Source organism: Aspergillus costaricaensis (genome assembly GCF_003184835.1).
Source record: "Aspergillus costaricaensis CBS 115574 unplaced genomic scaffold BO79scaffold_27, whole genome shotgun sequence".
In the NCBI taxonomy this organism is placed as follows: Eukaryota; Fungi; Ascomycota; class Eurotiomycetes; order Eurotiales; family Aspergillaceae; genus Aspergillus; species Aspergillus costaricensis.
In genome coordinates this window covers 38,982-54,691 of record NW_020291827.1, presented here as the reverse complement: position 1 = coordinate 54,691, position 15,710 = coordinate 38,982, and the positions used below count along the sequence as shown (strand labels likewise).

The following is a 15,710-nucleotide window of genomic DNA, read 5'->3' as shown; positions in this document are numbered from 1 at the left end:
GCCCCACTAGTACTTCAAGAAATTGCACCGGTCCTCCTAGAACGCAACGGGCCGTTGAGCGCCTGGATGAAAGTTTATTGGGCGATGCAAACCCCTTTTTCTCGGCCGAAATTGTCCGATCTGGACCCTGCAGGCGTGTCCCTTCTGACACTGGGGCTCCAGAGCTTTGGGCTCCTCGAATTTCTAAGTCAAAGTGGACATGGACTGCCTATCAGGGTAGGAGGGCTCTCTGAGGCCATGCGGGTAGGGGATGAAGATGCTGTTCTTTACTACCTGAACCAGTCCCATGGTTCCTTGTCAGTTTCGCTCTTATGGAGAGCAGTTTTTCTGGACATGACACGCGTGGTGGATACCCTTCTGAAGTATGGGATGGACCCCAATCCTTCCCCGGATCCTAGCATCTTCTATCCTTCCCCGCTGTACCTAGCATGCAGGCTCGACCATTGCCAGATCGTACAGACATTACTGAAAGGAGGCGCTGACACTAATATTCTTATGGATGGTTATGTTGGCATCATGTTCAAGGCAGCTGCAGACGGAGCTGATGATACCATTCGGGCGATCGCGGCTGTCCAACACACACTCTTAGATGCGCCCCAACCATACACACCCCTCTACGCGGCATGTTCCCGAGGTTTGTGGAAGACAGTAGAAACTCTGGTACAGCTCGGCGCCAGTGTCGACCTCCGATTTGACGGCAACAATGCTGAGCGAGGGTGGCAACCTCTATGTATTGCTGCCTTATATGGCTATCCCAGAACTATTCAATCACTCTTAGAAAACGAGGCTGATCCTAATCTGAGGGGCCCGGGTGTCAATATCACGGCTCTGTCACTGGCTGTTTGCGAGTCAGGAGATCCAGAATGTGTCCGCTTGCTCCTTGGCCACGGTGCGAATCCCAACCACCAGCTCCACCAACCTGTCTTTCCAGTGCTCCTGTCCCAGGAGACAACCCAACTGGATGCCAAGCTTGAGATTTTGGATGTTCTAGTTAACCACTCTAACCCGGTCAATGTCAATGCCGTCGACAACTGCTGGTACCGCGCTATGACACCTCTGATGTATGCTGCAGCATCTGGGGATTGCAATCTTGTCAGGTGGCTTTTGTCGCATGGGGCAAACATTGCCCTGGTTGATGAGAGAAAGCAGAATGCACTGTTTCATGCCGTTGAAGGGCATCACAACTCAGTCGTGCAACTTCTGCTCGAACGAGGCTCCCCACTTGTAGAGAAGAACGCGCAGGGCACTACAATGCTTCAACTCGCCATCGAGGAAGTTGCCATTCTGCAGCTCCTCTTGGACGCGGGAGCTGATCCGGAACTGGAAAGCAGCGACGGTTCGACCGCGATCAACAAGGCCGCCAGCCAAGGCCAAGTGGATTCTATTCGTGTGCTCATCAGGCGAGGTGTAAACATTCACCACCGGGACGACGCGGGGTGGAGTCCCCTCCTTGATGCTTGCGGAACGACTCCCAATGAAGAGGCTGTCCGCATCTTAATGGAATCTGGGGCTAGATCGACAGACACGACCCCTGGGAGGCAGACTCCTTTGCATCAGGCTGTAATCAAAGGGAAAATAGAAATTGTCAAGATATTGCTTGAATATCGCAATGTGCTGAATATCGATGCACAAGATTATGAGAAGGACACTGCTCTTGCGGCCGCTGTCCGATGCAATGAAATTGAATGTGTTGTCACGCTTATTCGGGCCGGTGCTAACATCAACCTGGCATCTCATAAAGGATGGACGGTCTTTCTGTATGCTTTGGTCTTAGAGCGACCACCAGAGCTCATCAATATGCTTTTATCCCAGTCAGACCTGGATATACATAGCGTCACAGAGGGGTGGGGAGCCGCGATTCACATCGCCTGCCAACATCTGCAACTCGACACGGTTTATGAATTGATATCCCGTGGAGCAGATGTCAATCAGCGAGTAAGAGGGCCTAATTCTACCCCATTGATTTCCATCTGCAACCCCCGACCCTCTGGAAAAATGAATCGCCAAGAAAGCCTGGACCGACAGGAACACCTTGTCCGCGAACTGGTCCAGCAGGGGGCTGACATCTCGGCGGAGCACGGCTTTATTGTCTATAATCCGCTTTCAGCTGCGTGTCTTGGTACAGGTAGACGTATCATCAATTATTTGCTCTACAAAGGCGCTTCCCTCCAGCTTCGAGACCCACTGGGCCGTCTGGCAATTCATTTTGCTGCTGCCAACGGGCTGGAAAATTTCGAGGCCGTAAACCACGCCGCTCCTAGGCTTCTTATGGCGCCGGATAAAGCCAAGAAAATTCCCCTTCACTGGGCAGCTCAGTTTGGTCGCGCCCAAACTGTTGAGGCAATTTTGAACTATGTGCGCCTCGCGGCAGAACGGCGACGATATGTGAATGAGACCGATATTGATGGCTGGACTCCGCTTTGCTGGGCACTTCGGCCGACGGAGCTGTTTTGGGACCCTAACATGCCCTCCGAGCCGGCCAACTATGCAGAAACCGTTCGCTTCTTGCTGGAAAACGGAGCGGATCCGACGGTACGCTGTCGGATGGGCAGTGAGCATGACTTGTATACGCCACTCCAGCTAGCCCGTCTCCATGACGCGCCTGATAAAGTCATCGAGCTTCTACAAGAGTCTTTAGGCAGTAATATCCCTGACAGTCAGGATCCATCTACCAAAGTATATAATCGACCTTATGGGTATTTCTGTGGAATCTGCTTCACGGTGAGTAACTGTCTACATATTTCAATCCTGTTTGTTTATAGGCCAGTGGATATACTAACCCGCTCGTCACTCCCTCTCCGACTCAAGTGTATCTACGGAATCGCCTACGACTGTTCCATCTGCCAGAACTTTCTGGCCTGTCGAAAGTGCTACAGTCAGATAGACATTTACTTGGGCGACCAGCCAGTCTCTGTGCCTGAGGCACATGTTCACAAGTTCCAATTATGGGACAGCGGCGAGCCAGAATTTCAGGATACCTGGCCGACCTCGCCTTCTGACGTTGAGGAGGATCCGGATGGAAGTAGTGCTTGGTCGGGCCAAGGGCTGGGCAATGATGCTGGCAGTGACGCGAATGATCTTTTTCTGAAAGATTCTCCTGGGTCTGTCGGTAGTAGCACAGGATCTGGATATAAAAAGCACGATAGGTTCTGGTAGAATGGGGATCGAAGTGGATCATTGCTTGACGTACAATTTACGTATTACATATTTCTTTGGATCGAGAATCTTAGATAATATCTATGGTCATAGGATACTCTGTTGTAGGAATAGACTCATAGCATTTGGAAATTAGCAGTCATTCTGACTGTCTGGGTTGTTGCAATTATCCACTACGCGCTTTCTGAGGTAGGTAAGGTTAGATTACGATGAACAAGCTGGCTAGTTGGGAAGACATACGGCTCATCGTAGGCTGCAGGGTGCGTGCTTAATACACTATGGGTACTCCTTTCTTTGAATAGAGGTGGATAATAGGAGGGTGATAAGTGAGATATACCATAAGTAACGACACGGTCTGTATATGCTAATAATATATCATGTTCTTGCCGCAATAGAGCCGGTATGACAAGACTCCCCGTATGCATATATGCACGCACATATGCAGGTAATGACCATCTCTCCTACCCCACAAGTCATTCGCGATACCCCACTGCAGCATCCATCGCCAATAAACCCTTGTCTCCATATGGTTTATAATAACCGCGGATCATATCAACACTCCTGGGGCCGTCATTGAAGAAGTGATAGACGATCGCGCCGTTTCATTTCTTGACATGCACGCATGGTGAATAGTCACTTGTATCGGTGTAAAGAATCTTACTGTGTGAGGAGGTGAAGTACGACGCGGGCTATGCTTGACATTTGATAGGTCTCTGTCAAGTGTATCTCGTAGGGGTCGGGGCGAATGCATGGTATGCCAGCAGTTGGTTCTGGAGGACTGTATGTAAATTTCACACACACAAGAGATGTGTCGCTGCAAAGCTGCTTGAAGGACAGTGGGTATCATTGTACCTAGAATATGCTGAAAATTTCATCCAGAAAACTTCCAAGTTGCCCAATCAATCACGAGACGCGGGTGTCTCCATAAGATTACATCGAAGGACACTACCCTCCAGGCCTCTCGTTCATTGCTGGCAGTTCAGCCGGGTATCCTCCATCTGGTGGTACTTTATATTTCCCTGGCCCCGGCATGGGATAGTACGTATCAGCCGGTAATTCCGCCGTAAATTCTTGCTTACGACCCTGCTGCCGATACTGCTGCGCAAAGGCATAGGGCGTCTGCGAAGTCATTGACTCCGACCGTGAATACTCACTCGGGGACATGGGCACCTGGTATGATGATCGTCGGGACCGTTCATCCGGCTGCATCATAACGGCAGTATGTGTTCGGTCCGCTGGGTTATACGTCCTGAGCACCCCGTCTTCCATGATACCATGCAAGACACCTGCGTCGAGAAGTTCGGCTTTCTTGATCAGGCGATCCACTAATATCTTGGATGCAGCGCGCAGCTGGCTCTTCACGAACGATATCAGTGTTATGTTGCATTCGATCTCGACGTCTTCGCGCAGACACAGTCCTCCATTGTTATTCCCCGCGGATTGTGTAACTGTAAAGGCAGGCGACGGGTCGTTGATTGGGTTCTCTAAAATGCGATATGTGTTGCGCAGATCAACGCCCATGGGCGCGTAGGTGTGGGTTTTAAGCCCCCATGGCTCGTCGTGGAAGCAGCCTTTAAAGCTGATCGTGCCCGGGACGTAGCGCACTCGTTCGGTGATCTCGTACCATGTTGAGTAGTACTCGTCTGCTGGGGCGTTGCGCGGTGCTTTGATGGGGTGGTGGGATATGACGAGGGGGTTGAGGGAGATGATCTCGCCGTGGTTGTGGAGAATGTCGATAGCTAGTTGACGGGGGATGTAAGTGGGGAGGGAGATGGTGTTGGTGTAGACTTCTTTCTTTCGCAGCATTGTGATGGATTGCCTTTTGGTAGAGGATTATTTTGTGAAGATGCAGGGCAGGATTGTAGGAAGTGCGCAAAATATGGAAGTGGGAATGATGATGAAGATGACAAGAGAGTTGTTGATGCCTGCGTGGAAGAAGAGGTAAGGGTCAGCCGACCTCGTATTCGGCAGCTCAACCCAGAGTTTATCATGGTGGGCCAGTGTCAGCCATTTAAACTGAAGTAATGATACTAGATAGAAGTAAGCACACAAGGTAATTGTTCACCTAGCAGGGTGATCTTCAACCTAGTATGTTTAGGATCAACCTAGTATAGGAACGGTAACTAGATTGCGATGGTGGATTCTTCCCACTCCTTGGTATTCAGCACCTGTCTATCGCTACCATGACAAAAGATAGTATGGTTGGGTAGTATCTCTAAGAGCCACAGGCCATGTTCAATAAGGCACTTCAATGAGGGAAAGTCAATTGTTGTTGTTTAACTCTCAGTGAACTATGGACTCAAATAACTTTCACAGAGAAGCGGGGGGCCTGGAAAGGCACTTAGCTAATCATAAATCTGCCTTACCGAATATTCCTCATCAATTCTGATCATCCCCCTTTTCTAGCTTTCAGGCAATAAAGAACACATAGGATTGCATATTAGGGATGATTCCAAATCTTGTATAATACGATTGTTGTCTACTATCTCCCACACTAGGTACTAGCAGTATAGCCTTCCTATTCTTGTGTTTGTGATACTCCTTGTGATATATATATCATCATGTATGCTGTATCCAAATCTTCAGTTCCTACGGCGTAGCCTGTTACTTTGTGATTTATATACATTACTATATAGTTACTTACTACTACTATGGGAATTGGGGAGCTGAGATATTTTGAGTTGTCCTTTTATCTTGGAACTTATCAGTGAAGCGCCTGCATACTAGCATTTTAGTATCGGGCTTGCTCAAGCATAAGAAAATGATTCAAATGAACAGCAAACGGCTTGGACGGTTTGGTCTCATACGCAGGGATGTGATCGGCGGGATCATATAACAGTAAATCGCAGTAGCAAGATTAGGGCCTCAGACATTAGGTCTTCATTTTCTAGAACCGAGAATAAGATAAATCATATAAGAAAAAAAAAAATAAGAATAAAAAAAAAAATGAAAAAAAGAACAAAGAACAAAGAAAAAGAAAACGTTCTTTTCTCAGCGACAGCCCGCGCTCTGAGATTTTCGCTTTCTTGATCAGCAGCCTGATTGATGCAGCGATTGGTCCAATCACCAACGATTGAAGCAGAAAAGATAGACATAGCTTCACAGTGTTTAGCTCCATAAAATGGGATAGCGAGGCACACACGACGGTTACTGTATAAGCAGATTCCAGGTTCCATGTAGCAAAGATTCTTGGACGAGGTGTTACGTGGCGAAGCCATGCCGAAATGCCCGTTGCTGCCACAATTATGATGGGGCTAAAACTCATCATGACTACGGCATGATGTTTCAAGGCTGGAGAAAGGGCCACGGACGAAGGTAGTCCAAATGAAATAATAGGTAAATAGAGAAATATCAATGTAAAGGCTTGCAGGTCGAACAGGAGTTGTACATCCTTCTCCTAACCATTATTTCCATGTCGGAGTGGCTTGGCTGGGGGGAGCTACACACTTTTTTCCTCTCTTTAAATCTTCCCCTTATTGAGTACAGTTCAAGCTGTGCCACTAACTCCCAGAAGACCAAACACAGGCACCCAGATGTTGTGTCGGCATTGTGACCGATCGCCACACTGTTACTTCAGTCCACATTTGCTTGTGCTGCATAGGTGTAGCTGATAGTACTAGGTGATTGGAGATGCATAGGAGTTTGAGCGTCTTCATTCGTTCGCTGCAACAATCGATATTTTCCCGCGGAAGTAACCCAGCTCTACTCAGCCAGGCATGGTTTTACCCCGCCCGAGGGACCTAGAAGTATTTTACATGACTTGTATAAGCAAGGGTACCCTGGATTGTTGAACAAAAGAAAATGCCTCTTCAGAATACTCCGTAGGGCTTGCCCTTCATCACTGGCTCAATGCCCTCCGGCTGGTCCCGCAAGCTACAAGAGTAAGTACTTAGTAAGCCATTGAACCGCCTTCTAACGTTAGGCACCGAAGGTGAGGGACTACGTCACTATCGCCGGGCCAATGAAATAAGTTCCCATTATAGTACTTGTGAGCTATGACTTTATCAAGCAATTTGCTTTCTCGTTGATTCAGACTCATGAATACCAATCTGACAGCATCTTTGTCACGCTGGGTAAGCCCATCAGGAAGCCTAGTCACAGTCGTGACAACCTCATCTTACAGTTTGTGTCCATTGGGCTCTTCAGCCCATCTCTACCTTAAAGACATCTATCTAGATCACGGATAAGATTTACCTCAACCCCGCGCCCGCCCAATATACTACTATTCCAACTTTAGATGCCATCACCACAGTTACTCATATATTCAGAATATTGCCTGCCTCAAGGACGATCCCAAGCACACTAGAAATGCAGTTCTGAGAACCAAGAGGGGCCATCACTCTGAAACCAATCTTCCTTCCCCTAAACTTGCCATCTCATTCGCTTACAGCAAGGGAATAATCCTGACAATCCGGGCCAGTACGGTGTCCATAAACAGTCATCTGGGCGTGTTGTTGGTCGGTGGCTTCGTCTTCATCCCTATGGCGACGTCAAGAAGACCAAAAAGATGGTCACCTGATTGGCCAACAAGCCCGTCAACCTGATCCCGGTTGATTTGGCGTAGGATAAGCGTCGAATTTAAAATGATAATAGGCCTTGTGTCAATCACAAGATGGGATATGGGACTCGGACCTGGCGTGGTTGCGATTCAACCAGCTTTGCTCCAAGCAGTAAAATCTGGATCGAGCGCATTGGATTCTTCCGCTTTGAAGTCGTTCCCCTCGATTGGCCAGTCCCAAATCCTCTTCAACATTCCAACCAGAAATGCGCGTCAAGGAAATCTGGCATATGATTGCCGACTCCAGACCCTTAGGCGTTCTTTGTCTCTCCTTTCCCAATTGTGTATAATGGGCGACACCGATCCAAGCATTGACATCTAACTCACGCAGTGACTATAATCACCTGGTTCCTTATTCAGCAATACCCCCTTTCCGTCGTCCTTGGGGGGTCTAAAGCCTCTGTGGTAAAACATCAGTCCGCTGAATATACTAATGCAGTTTCGACCAGACACACATACTCATAGTAGCAAATCCACGTCTCATGAATCCTGCCCAGCTTAGCATCGGCTGCCTGCGCCGTCTTTTGGTTAGTTGACCATAAGGAAAGAGGACGGATATGCAGCAGAGACTAACAAGACCCTCAACGAATTCTTCCATCATTCTTGTTTCACGTTCCAACCAAGTCAGGTGACATTGTTTGATCGATTGGGACGTAAAGGTCTGCGCGCGATCGAAATCTATCCATAAGACTCTATCAGATGTTATCTGAACCATCATATTGCGAGGATATGGATCCCCATGGTAAACACCAGCACGGTGCATCTCTAACAGTATCTGCTGAAGCTTCCGGAGGCGTCTTTCGGAGTAATTCGATAGATCAATTGAGTGAATATCTGGTACATATTCCATCAAAATCGCATTGGGATACACAGTATCCTCGACGAAGTCTTGTAAATATGGTAAATGATGAACTGGGTTGATATTTTCGATCAAACCATAGAAATCTGGGATATGTCCTCGGTCACAGAAGCCATGTTCTCGTAATCGCAAATATGCCGAGCTTTCGCACTTGAATGGGTCAGTTTCGCGATTGCGAGGACGAGTTCGGCGTTTGCTAGGTAATGCCTGTGGAGAATGATACTATGTGAAGTGAAAAGGTCAATGGTCATCGCAAAGACTCGGCCTACTGCTTCATGATACCTACCACTTTCAAGATACTATCTCTCCCGTGCCATACCGTGCGGAAAATACAAGATACAGGGGATTTCCTGAGCTGATTCACAAAAGTCACCTCAACCAGATTGAGACTTGACATGGCTGTCGGCTCCAGCGATGCAAAGGACCTTGAGGTGGAACGATGTTGAGAACCCCTTGGGTGAGAAGCAGTCAAGGATAACTGGATTGAGTGGAGAAGTTCACCCTGTGGAAATGGCGCTATACCTATTTAGGATGCCCCACTAAGGCCTCGGCCTCCTATGCCTTCTCACATGACCCCCACATGATCTTGATCCGCTTCCGTCATAGGAAATGACAACAGCCCTATGATATCTCAGCAGTCATTTAGGAAGGAACCGAGCAGCAGCAGCCCCTTCGCGAGCAAGGGCAGAGGGAATAGAACCTGTTAAGAACCGAACTTACCAGACCCGCAGGCTGCCACTATAGATATGTCAATGTTGACGTGCCCTCTCATCATAGAGAGTTCCTCTTCTTCTCCAGATCAATTACTAGTGAGTCGTCCTGGTGAATTTACGACTTTCGACGGATGCTGAATTCCGAGTACTTCTAGGCTCTCAGACTCCGCCCCCAAGCCGCTCGGGCCTCCCACTTATCACTTCACACTAGTGACTGTGATGGTGATGATGAAAGGGCGCAACGGAAGTACGTGTGACTATGAGCTGTCCAGGCACCATGCAGTTACTGCGCACAGACTCAAAGGGTGAGAGCCAAACATTATAAAATTGTCATGTCGGCCGGACATGGCCTACAGTTCCAACTTCTTAGGTATGCACTCCTCTCTCCCAGGTGGTCATAGTATACTGTTCAAACTGCCATATTATTGTTACACTATATAATGAGGACATAACTTGTTGATCTCACTGTTGTGGATTTTGGGGAAGGTGAACTTGCTCGGATTGTTGATCAATATACCCCAGACCTTGCTTTCTACGACCCACAGGATAATCCGTCTAACCGACCAAATCGCCTTCCCGGGGAAATAAAGCCTTCATACAAATGGTCGAGGGCCCTACAGGATGCACCAAGAGAATATGGTCAAACTCAATTCTTACAGGCTCTGTCTCAAATAAACTGGTATATGGAGCAGAATGAAACTCAGTATGGTTTCATACTTACTGATCGTGAACTGGTTGCTATAAAACGCCTCGATGACGACGGGAGGCTAGAGCTATCAGAAACAGTACCGTGGAGTACCAGAGGTAGCGAAGAAAGCCCTCGGCTTACTGTGCTCCTTGCTCTCTGGTACCTGGGAATGCTAGCTGCCAACAACGGACAGTGGCAATTGGTGGCTTGATCATCTTGCCAATCATTTTTCTCCTTTCTAGTATGGGTACCTGTAATTCTGCTACACGGCTCTATGTATGACTTCTATCTAGTCTATTGTATTATCCCCGGATAAAAGAGTAGTCTGCGAGACGAAGGGTCAAACGAGCAGGAAAGGGTTTCTTTTTCGATGAGGACGGACATTGTTCTTGCTCCATATAAAAGGAAATGTCTCAGGCCTACTCGAGGACCAATTTGTCAAGACATCCTTCAGGACGGATATATTCATATTCATTCAACGCGTTTTATCCGAACTGGGGACAATGACCACCACGTGATCTCTAATCGCCATCTTCAGCAAAACGATCCCCGTTATCCTCGAACTCTAGCTAAGCGTCCATATGGCTTCGATTCCCAGTCATTATATCATGGCAGACAGAAGGCTATACTATCTGTTTGACGTCTGGCATATCGAAGACGAGATGGCGTCCAAGTCTTCGAACCATCAGCCGAAGTGGATCAAGAGGTAGACAGATGTACCTCTGAGCACATTATTCGGGATTGTTGATTTACTGGGCTATGTGTTCCTGACACACGAGGGGAAGCCTTCTAATACAGCCGGACCACGAATTTTATAAAGGCCTTTGCAACGACGGATCTCACGGAGGGCTTTCCGAGTCTGGGACGCCCCGAAGTCATCATAACCTCGAAACAGCTTTGTGACTTTCCCTCACGAGCCGAGTTCAGACAATACACTCAGGATAAGTTAGCTGGTTCGACCAACCATCTCCCTCCCGGGTTCCAGAAGTGTCGCAGATCTGTTACCCCGGGGTCGGGCACCCAGTCCGAAGGTAGAGAGGGCGAGCGCGGTCGCTTTGGTAACAGTGATGATGGCGATGATAGTGAATGTCTCCCAGCTCATCATCCCCTACAAGCCAGTCAGGTAAGTAGACAACTCACGATGTAGATATACGAGGCATCTTCTATCGATAATTCTCCTCCACGTGACCCGGAACAACAAGATCGGGTAAGCTTAGGTGGAGGCATCCCGAGATTAGTGCCTCAATAGCCTGAGAATGATAAACCCTTGACACATGAGGTCATTCATACTCACTCCGCTTTGACTCCGCCAGGGACATGAGGCTTAGGTACCAGTTGACGACAGTCTAATATAACGTCAATCACATGAGCCTTGCCACTTAGCTTTATTACGCATCTAGCGCTTTAAGCCAGTAGATAAATTATCTAGTTTGCATGGTCCAGTGGAAGAGGTCATAAAATTCAAGGCCCCTGAAATGAATGTACGGCTGATTGCTGCTCCACTGGGATTCCTCCTATCCATGTCAGATCTTGAAGCATCTGGTGCCATACTGTAGCATCCCAATCTTCGGTCATACCGGACACTGTGGTTAGAGGGGAATCTTCAGGTACTGGCTCCGGCAATGGATCGGGGTTCCAAGCTTCCTGTTTCTTTGATGTTTCTCCATGAAGTTGTATTTCTTTAGACCTTGTGCGACTTTTTTCTAGCCATGAGAGCATGGACCCGATCACTGCACGGCAATTATCCCAAATATCGTTGCCGCGTGATATCGTCTCCATCTTCTGCATGGCTGCAAGACCGAGATTGTGGATATCTCTGCTATGAACTTCGAGTGACTTGTCTTCTGTTGCGGCAGCCGAAAGCAAGCTCAACTTCGATAGAACAAGGAGGCCGTACCAGATAGAGGTGTAGCTGAACATAGGGAGATTAGGTGTTACCGAGGCCGGCGTTGCGAGGAATGCTGTCACAATGTTGAATGCGGAACGCGCAATACGGAGCAGCCGATGTTGATCATGCTGGTGATGGCTATCTCTTTGACTAAGTGCATGTCCGAGAACAATTGCCGGAATTGCATTGAGCTCCAATCGCAGCGCCCCTATTGAAGTAAGTAAATGAATAAGCTGAACAGTGTCAGGTAAACACACAAGTACTATAGTTTTTGTTCTGTGCGAAAAGCTGCTCTACTTGATTCTCAAGTACGTCAATAGACCGGAATAGTTGGTCCTTGTTTATTGCGTAAATCGAGTCATCGACCTCTAGCTCTGCTTTTCGAGCAAGTAATTGGATATCAATCAGTGCTTTGATGTACTGGTCACTGGGATACTCTGCTCTCTGCCCTAAGCGTTCGGCACAATAATTGACCCAGTCCGTATGCTTCATGTTAAGCTGTCGCCGGAATATTGAGGCCCTTGTTGCGTTAGTGGACAATCCCGTACCGATTGCGAAAGTCTCACTTAGAACATAGATAATAGCAACCTAAAAATGCGCGCTGCCCGTCAGGGGTCAGATAGAGTACTTGGCCCCCCTTTGAACCATCCATGTCTTCCCCATGGTCATAAATGTGTCGCATTCTGAAATTGTCGTATCTGTCAAGCCCCAAGTCAACAACGATAGCCATAGCCATCTGAAGAAGCATATACACTTGGGTATGGTAGTTGCGCCAATGATAATGAGACCATGCAATATGAACCAACAAGCCACGAAGTATGTCCATGTCCCTCTCCATATTCATCATTATACGGGTAGATATCACAGATCGAACTTCCAATTCGAACTTCTGCTGAAGAGCAGGCTTGTGCTCGAGACAAGCTGTCATTATGCATAATAGGAGAAAGGGAGACTTCTCACGCAGTTCACCAAGGTTTACTTCATGTATAAGGACGAATGGGAACAGAGGCATCAAGTCGGTGCGGAATTTCAGGAGGAGCTCTTCACCTTCCGCAAAATTGAGAAGTTCCCTATCAATGAAATCGTTGCGCCATTTGAGCTTGGGGCTTACAGAACAGGTTTGCGTTTCTGATACGGGTGTCAAATTCATTCCCGAGCCCTATTGAAGAAAGGTCAATGTATATTAATCCCGGGGGCAAGGGCCCAGATCAGGTCGGAGTAGATACCTTATCAGCGTGCACTTGAGCAGCAAGTCTGTCGACCTGGTGCTGAATGGTATCAATGCGGCTATTTCTGGAGACAGGAGTACAATGTTACCCAACAGCCTGCACCGGCATAATGTAAGTAGTCATGGGCAAACCTGATGCTTGTATTCCTGAGCGAGCCGTCTGGGAAAGTACAGTGGCGATCAAGTCTCGCACATCGCTGACACCGTCCATTGTCAATCAAGACGCATTTCGCTTTCAATTGAATACATCGTATACACGCGTGCCGCCTTGACGGGGTTTTTGGATGCATTGCACTCTGCGTTGAGAAATACTTTGGTCTGGGGTGGTGGATGACTGAAGTAGAGTGTCGGAGACACACAATCACGGCGCGGATCGGAGTCGGCCTCGAGTCGGTCACGGGGCCGGAACCGGCGCCGGCCTACCCTAACAGTAGACTACCCAATTCAGTAACTGTCAGGGAGTAGGGTTATCATAAAAGGTGATCGCCATGAACACCAAACCTATCGCTTTAATCATGATCAGATTTCATATTAATGTCTTCAAATTTACCTGACATAATGTCCAGGACACAGGCCGTTGGTTCTGTGAAGCTGTACAGCATTTTGGCCGGTATCATGGTAGCCACGTTCCTGATATCATTGGATGTTTCTATCATTGCTACTGTAAGCTCACTGAAACTTGCTGCTTTCATTGTGATCCTTCGGGTAACTAATCTCACCTTTCAAGGCCATCCCCTCGATATCGACTCAATTCCATGCTACGACAGACATCGGCTGGTATGGAGCTACATATCCACTCACGATGTGCGCTCTTCAACCTATCAGTGGCAAGCTCTCTTCGTTGCTGTCATTACGATGGACATACCTTTCTTTCTATGGCATATTCCTTCTAGGATCTCTGATATGCGGTGTGGCAAGCAGTTCCAAGATGTTCATAATTGGAAGAGCAGTTTCTGGTGCTGGAGGGTCTGGGGTAGTATCGGGTGGACTCTCTGTCATTGCGTTGATAACAACTCCGGAGCAACGCCCCCTGTTTACTGGGCTGGTAACATCTCTCTATGCTTTGGGGACTGTTGTCGCCCCAATCATCGGAGGCGCTCTAGCTGAGCATACCTGGAGGTGGTGTTTTCTCATCAACCTTCCAGCAGGAGCAGTGACTGTCGTGACGTTGCTTTTGTTTTTCCATCCTCCTCAAAGCACTGGGACACAAGGTGTGCCCTTCTTGAAACAAATTGATTTAATCGGATGCGCTCTCTTCATACCCTCCGTCATAATGGTGATGTTGGCGTTGCAGTGGGGAGGTGATGAGTATTCCTGGAACTCGGCGACCGTGGTCGGACTTTTTGTCGGCTTTGCCGTGACGATGACAATCTTCATCTGCTGGGAGTGTTACATGGGCGATGATGCTATGGTCCCTATTGTACTTCTATGGGGCAGGTCCACAATGCTTAGTCTTGCATTTGCCTTTTTGTTTCTGGGTTCATTCGTCATTCCGGTCTACTATCTACCGGAATGGTTTCAGATCGTCAAGTCAGCAAGCCCTATCCGCAGCGGAGTCATGCTTCTACCTTCGGTGTGCACTCAGGTTTTTGGTTCACTTGTCTGTGGAATGTCAGGTAATCACCGTACAATTTACTTCGTCTATGTACATTCTTTCTGACGCTTTATGACTATAGCCAAACACCTCAGATATTACAATCCGTGGCTCTTCGTTGGCTCTGTCTTTCTCTGCATCGCCAACGGTCTATATACAACATTCACTGCATTCTCATCATCTGCATCTTGGATTGGTTATCAGATCTTTCAGGGCCTGGGATGTGGATTTGCAGCCCAGATTCCTTTGCTTACAACTCAGCTTGTATTGAAGGACAGACCGCGGTACATTCCAGTTGGAATAGCGACTGTCCTCTTCACGCAATACTTTGGAAGTGCAGTAATGCAAAGCATAGGAGGCGCTATCTTCCAGAATGAGCTGAAGAAGCAGCTACAAGTTCAAGCGTCGTTGGATAATGAGCAGATCGAGATGCTTTTGAATGCTGGAACCCTAAGGGTGCGGGAAGTTGCTGGGCAGGCATTTCCAGACCGCTTATTCGATATCATCAATGCATACAATAAAGCCATTACGACTATCTTTGTCAGTTGACCCCCAGTTCTATCTATACTTTTATCGGGTTACTAACGATGATAATGCAGTATCTTCCAATAGCTGGTAGCGCTCTGGCATTCATTCTGGCCGGTGATATTCCATGGCTCAATACTCACTCGACTCCGAAAGATGATGTAGACTGTACAGAAGAAGCTGGTCAACTCCAGTCTGACAAGAGTGCCAATGTGTGAGATCAACACCGTGCCTGTGGTCATCGGGGATGTCACTCCAGCAGAAATATATTCTGTACTAGTACCTCGGACCGTCAACAGGTGGTATATTTTCGCACGACAACGGCATACGCACACTACTACGTTTCACTATTCAGGTACCCCTCCAAATTATCTCACACACTATCCTATATTTGGTCAAGGTGTCGAGCACAAAGCAACGACAATACATATTTCTTAACAACATACTCCTTGAAAATGTCGGAAGTTCATTTCCCCGATGACAAAATCACGTGACTGTCAA

At 47.8% G+C, this 15,710-nt stretch overlaps 5 protein-coding genes across 5 annotated transcripts; 2 read left to right on the top strand and 3 right to left on the bottom strand.

Moving 5' to 3' along the window:
• Positions 1-3,891: 3,891 nt before the first annotated feature.
• BO79DRAFT_38311 (uncharacterized protein) lies at positions 3,892-5,046 on the bottom strand. The gene has a single exon (XM_025689160.1). The coding sequence runs from the start codon at positions 4,960-4,962 to the stop codon at positions 4,102-4,104; it is 861 nt and encodes a 286-aa protein (XP_025536905.1). The 5' UTR covers positions 4,963-5,046; the 3' UTR covers positions 3,892-4,101.
• Positions 5,047-7,990: 2,944 nt separating this feature from the next.
• Positions 7,991-9,023, bottom strand: BO79DRAFT_38296 (uncharacterized protein). The gene is made up of 4 exons (XM_025689159.1): positions 8,860-9,023; positions 8,289-8,795; positions 8,174-8,226; positions 7,991-8,114 (listed from the first exon to the last, which is right to left on the bottom strand). The coding sequence occupies exons 1-4, from the start codon at positions 8,968-8,970 to the stop codon at positions 8,033-8,035; spliced, it is 753 nt and encodes a 250-aa protein (XP_025536904.1). The 5' UTR covers positions 8,971-9,023; the 3' UTR covers positions 7,991-8,032.
• A 715-nt stretch (positions 9,024-9,738) lies between these two features.
• Positions 9,739-10,216, top strand: BO79DRAFT_271216 (uncharacterized protein; the record flags this gene model as incomplete). Its single annotated transcript, XM_025687345.1, has 1 exon — positions 9,739-10,216. A coding segment is annotated over one exon (447 nt), but the record flags the coding sequence as incomplete, so codon positions are not given.
• A 1,219-nt stretch (positions 10,217-11,435) lies between these two features.
• Positions 11,436-13,301, bottom strand: BO79DRAFT_199622 (uncharacterized protein; the record flags this gene model as incomplete). The annotated part of the gene is made up of 4 exons (XM_025681431.1): positions 11,436-12,070; positions 12,120-12,382; positions 12,429-13,021; positions 13,194-13,301. The coding sequence occupies 4 exons, from the start codon at positions 13,299-13,301 to the stop codon at positions 11,436-11,438; spliced, it is 1,599 nt and encodes a 532-aa protein (XP_025536902.1).
• Positions 13,302-13,624: 323 nt separating this feature from the next.
• Positions 13,625-15,427, top strand: BO79DRAFT_154407 (MFS general substrate transporter; the record flags this gene model as incomplete). Its single annotated transcript, XM_025678749.1, has 4 exons — positions 13,625-13,753; positions 13,818-14,706; positions 14,767-15,224; positions 15,284-15,427. The coding sequence occupies 4 exons, from the start codon at positions 13,625-13,627 to the stop codon at positions 15,425-15,427; spliced, it is 1,620 nt and encodes a 539-aa protein (XP_025536901.1).
• Positions 15,428-15,710: the final 283 nt, after the last annotated feature.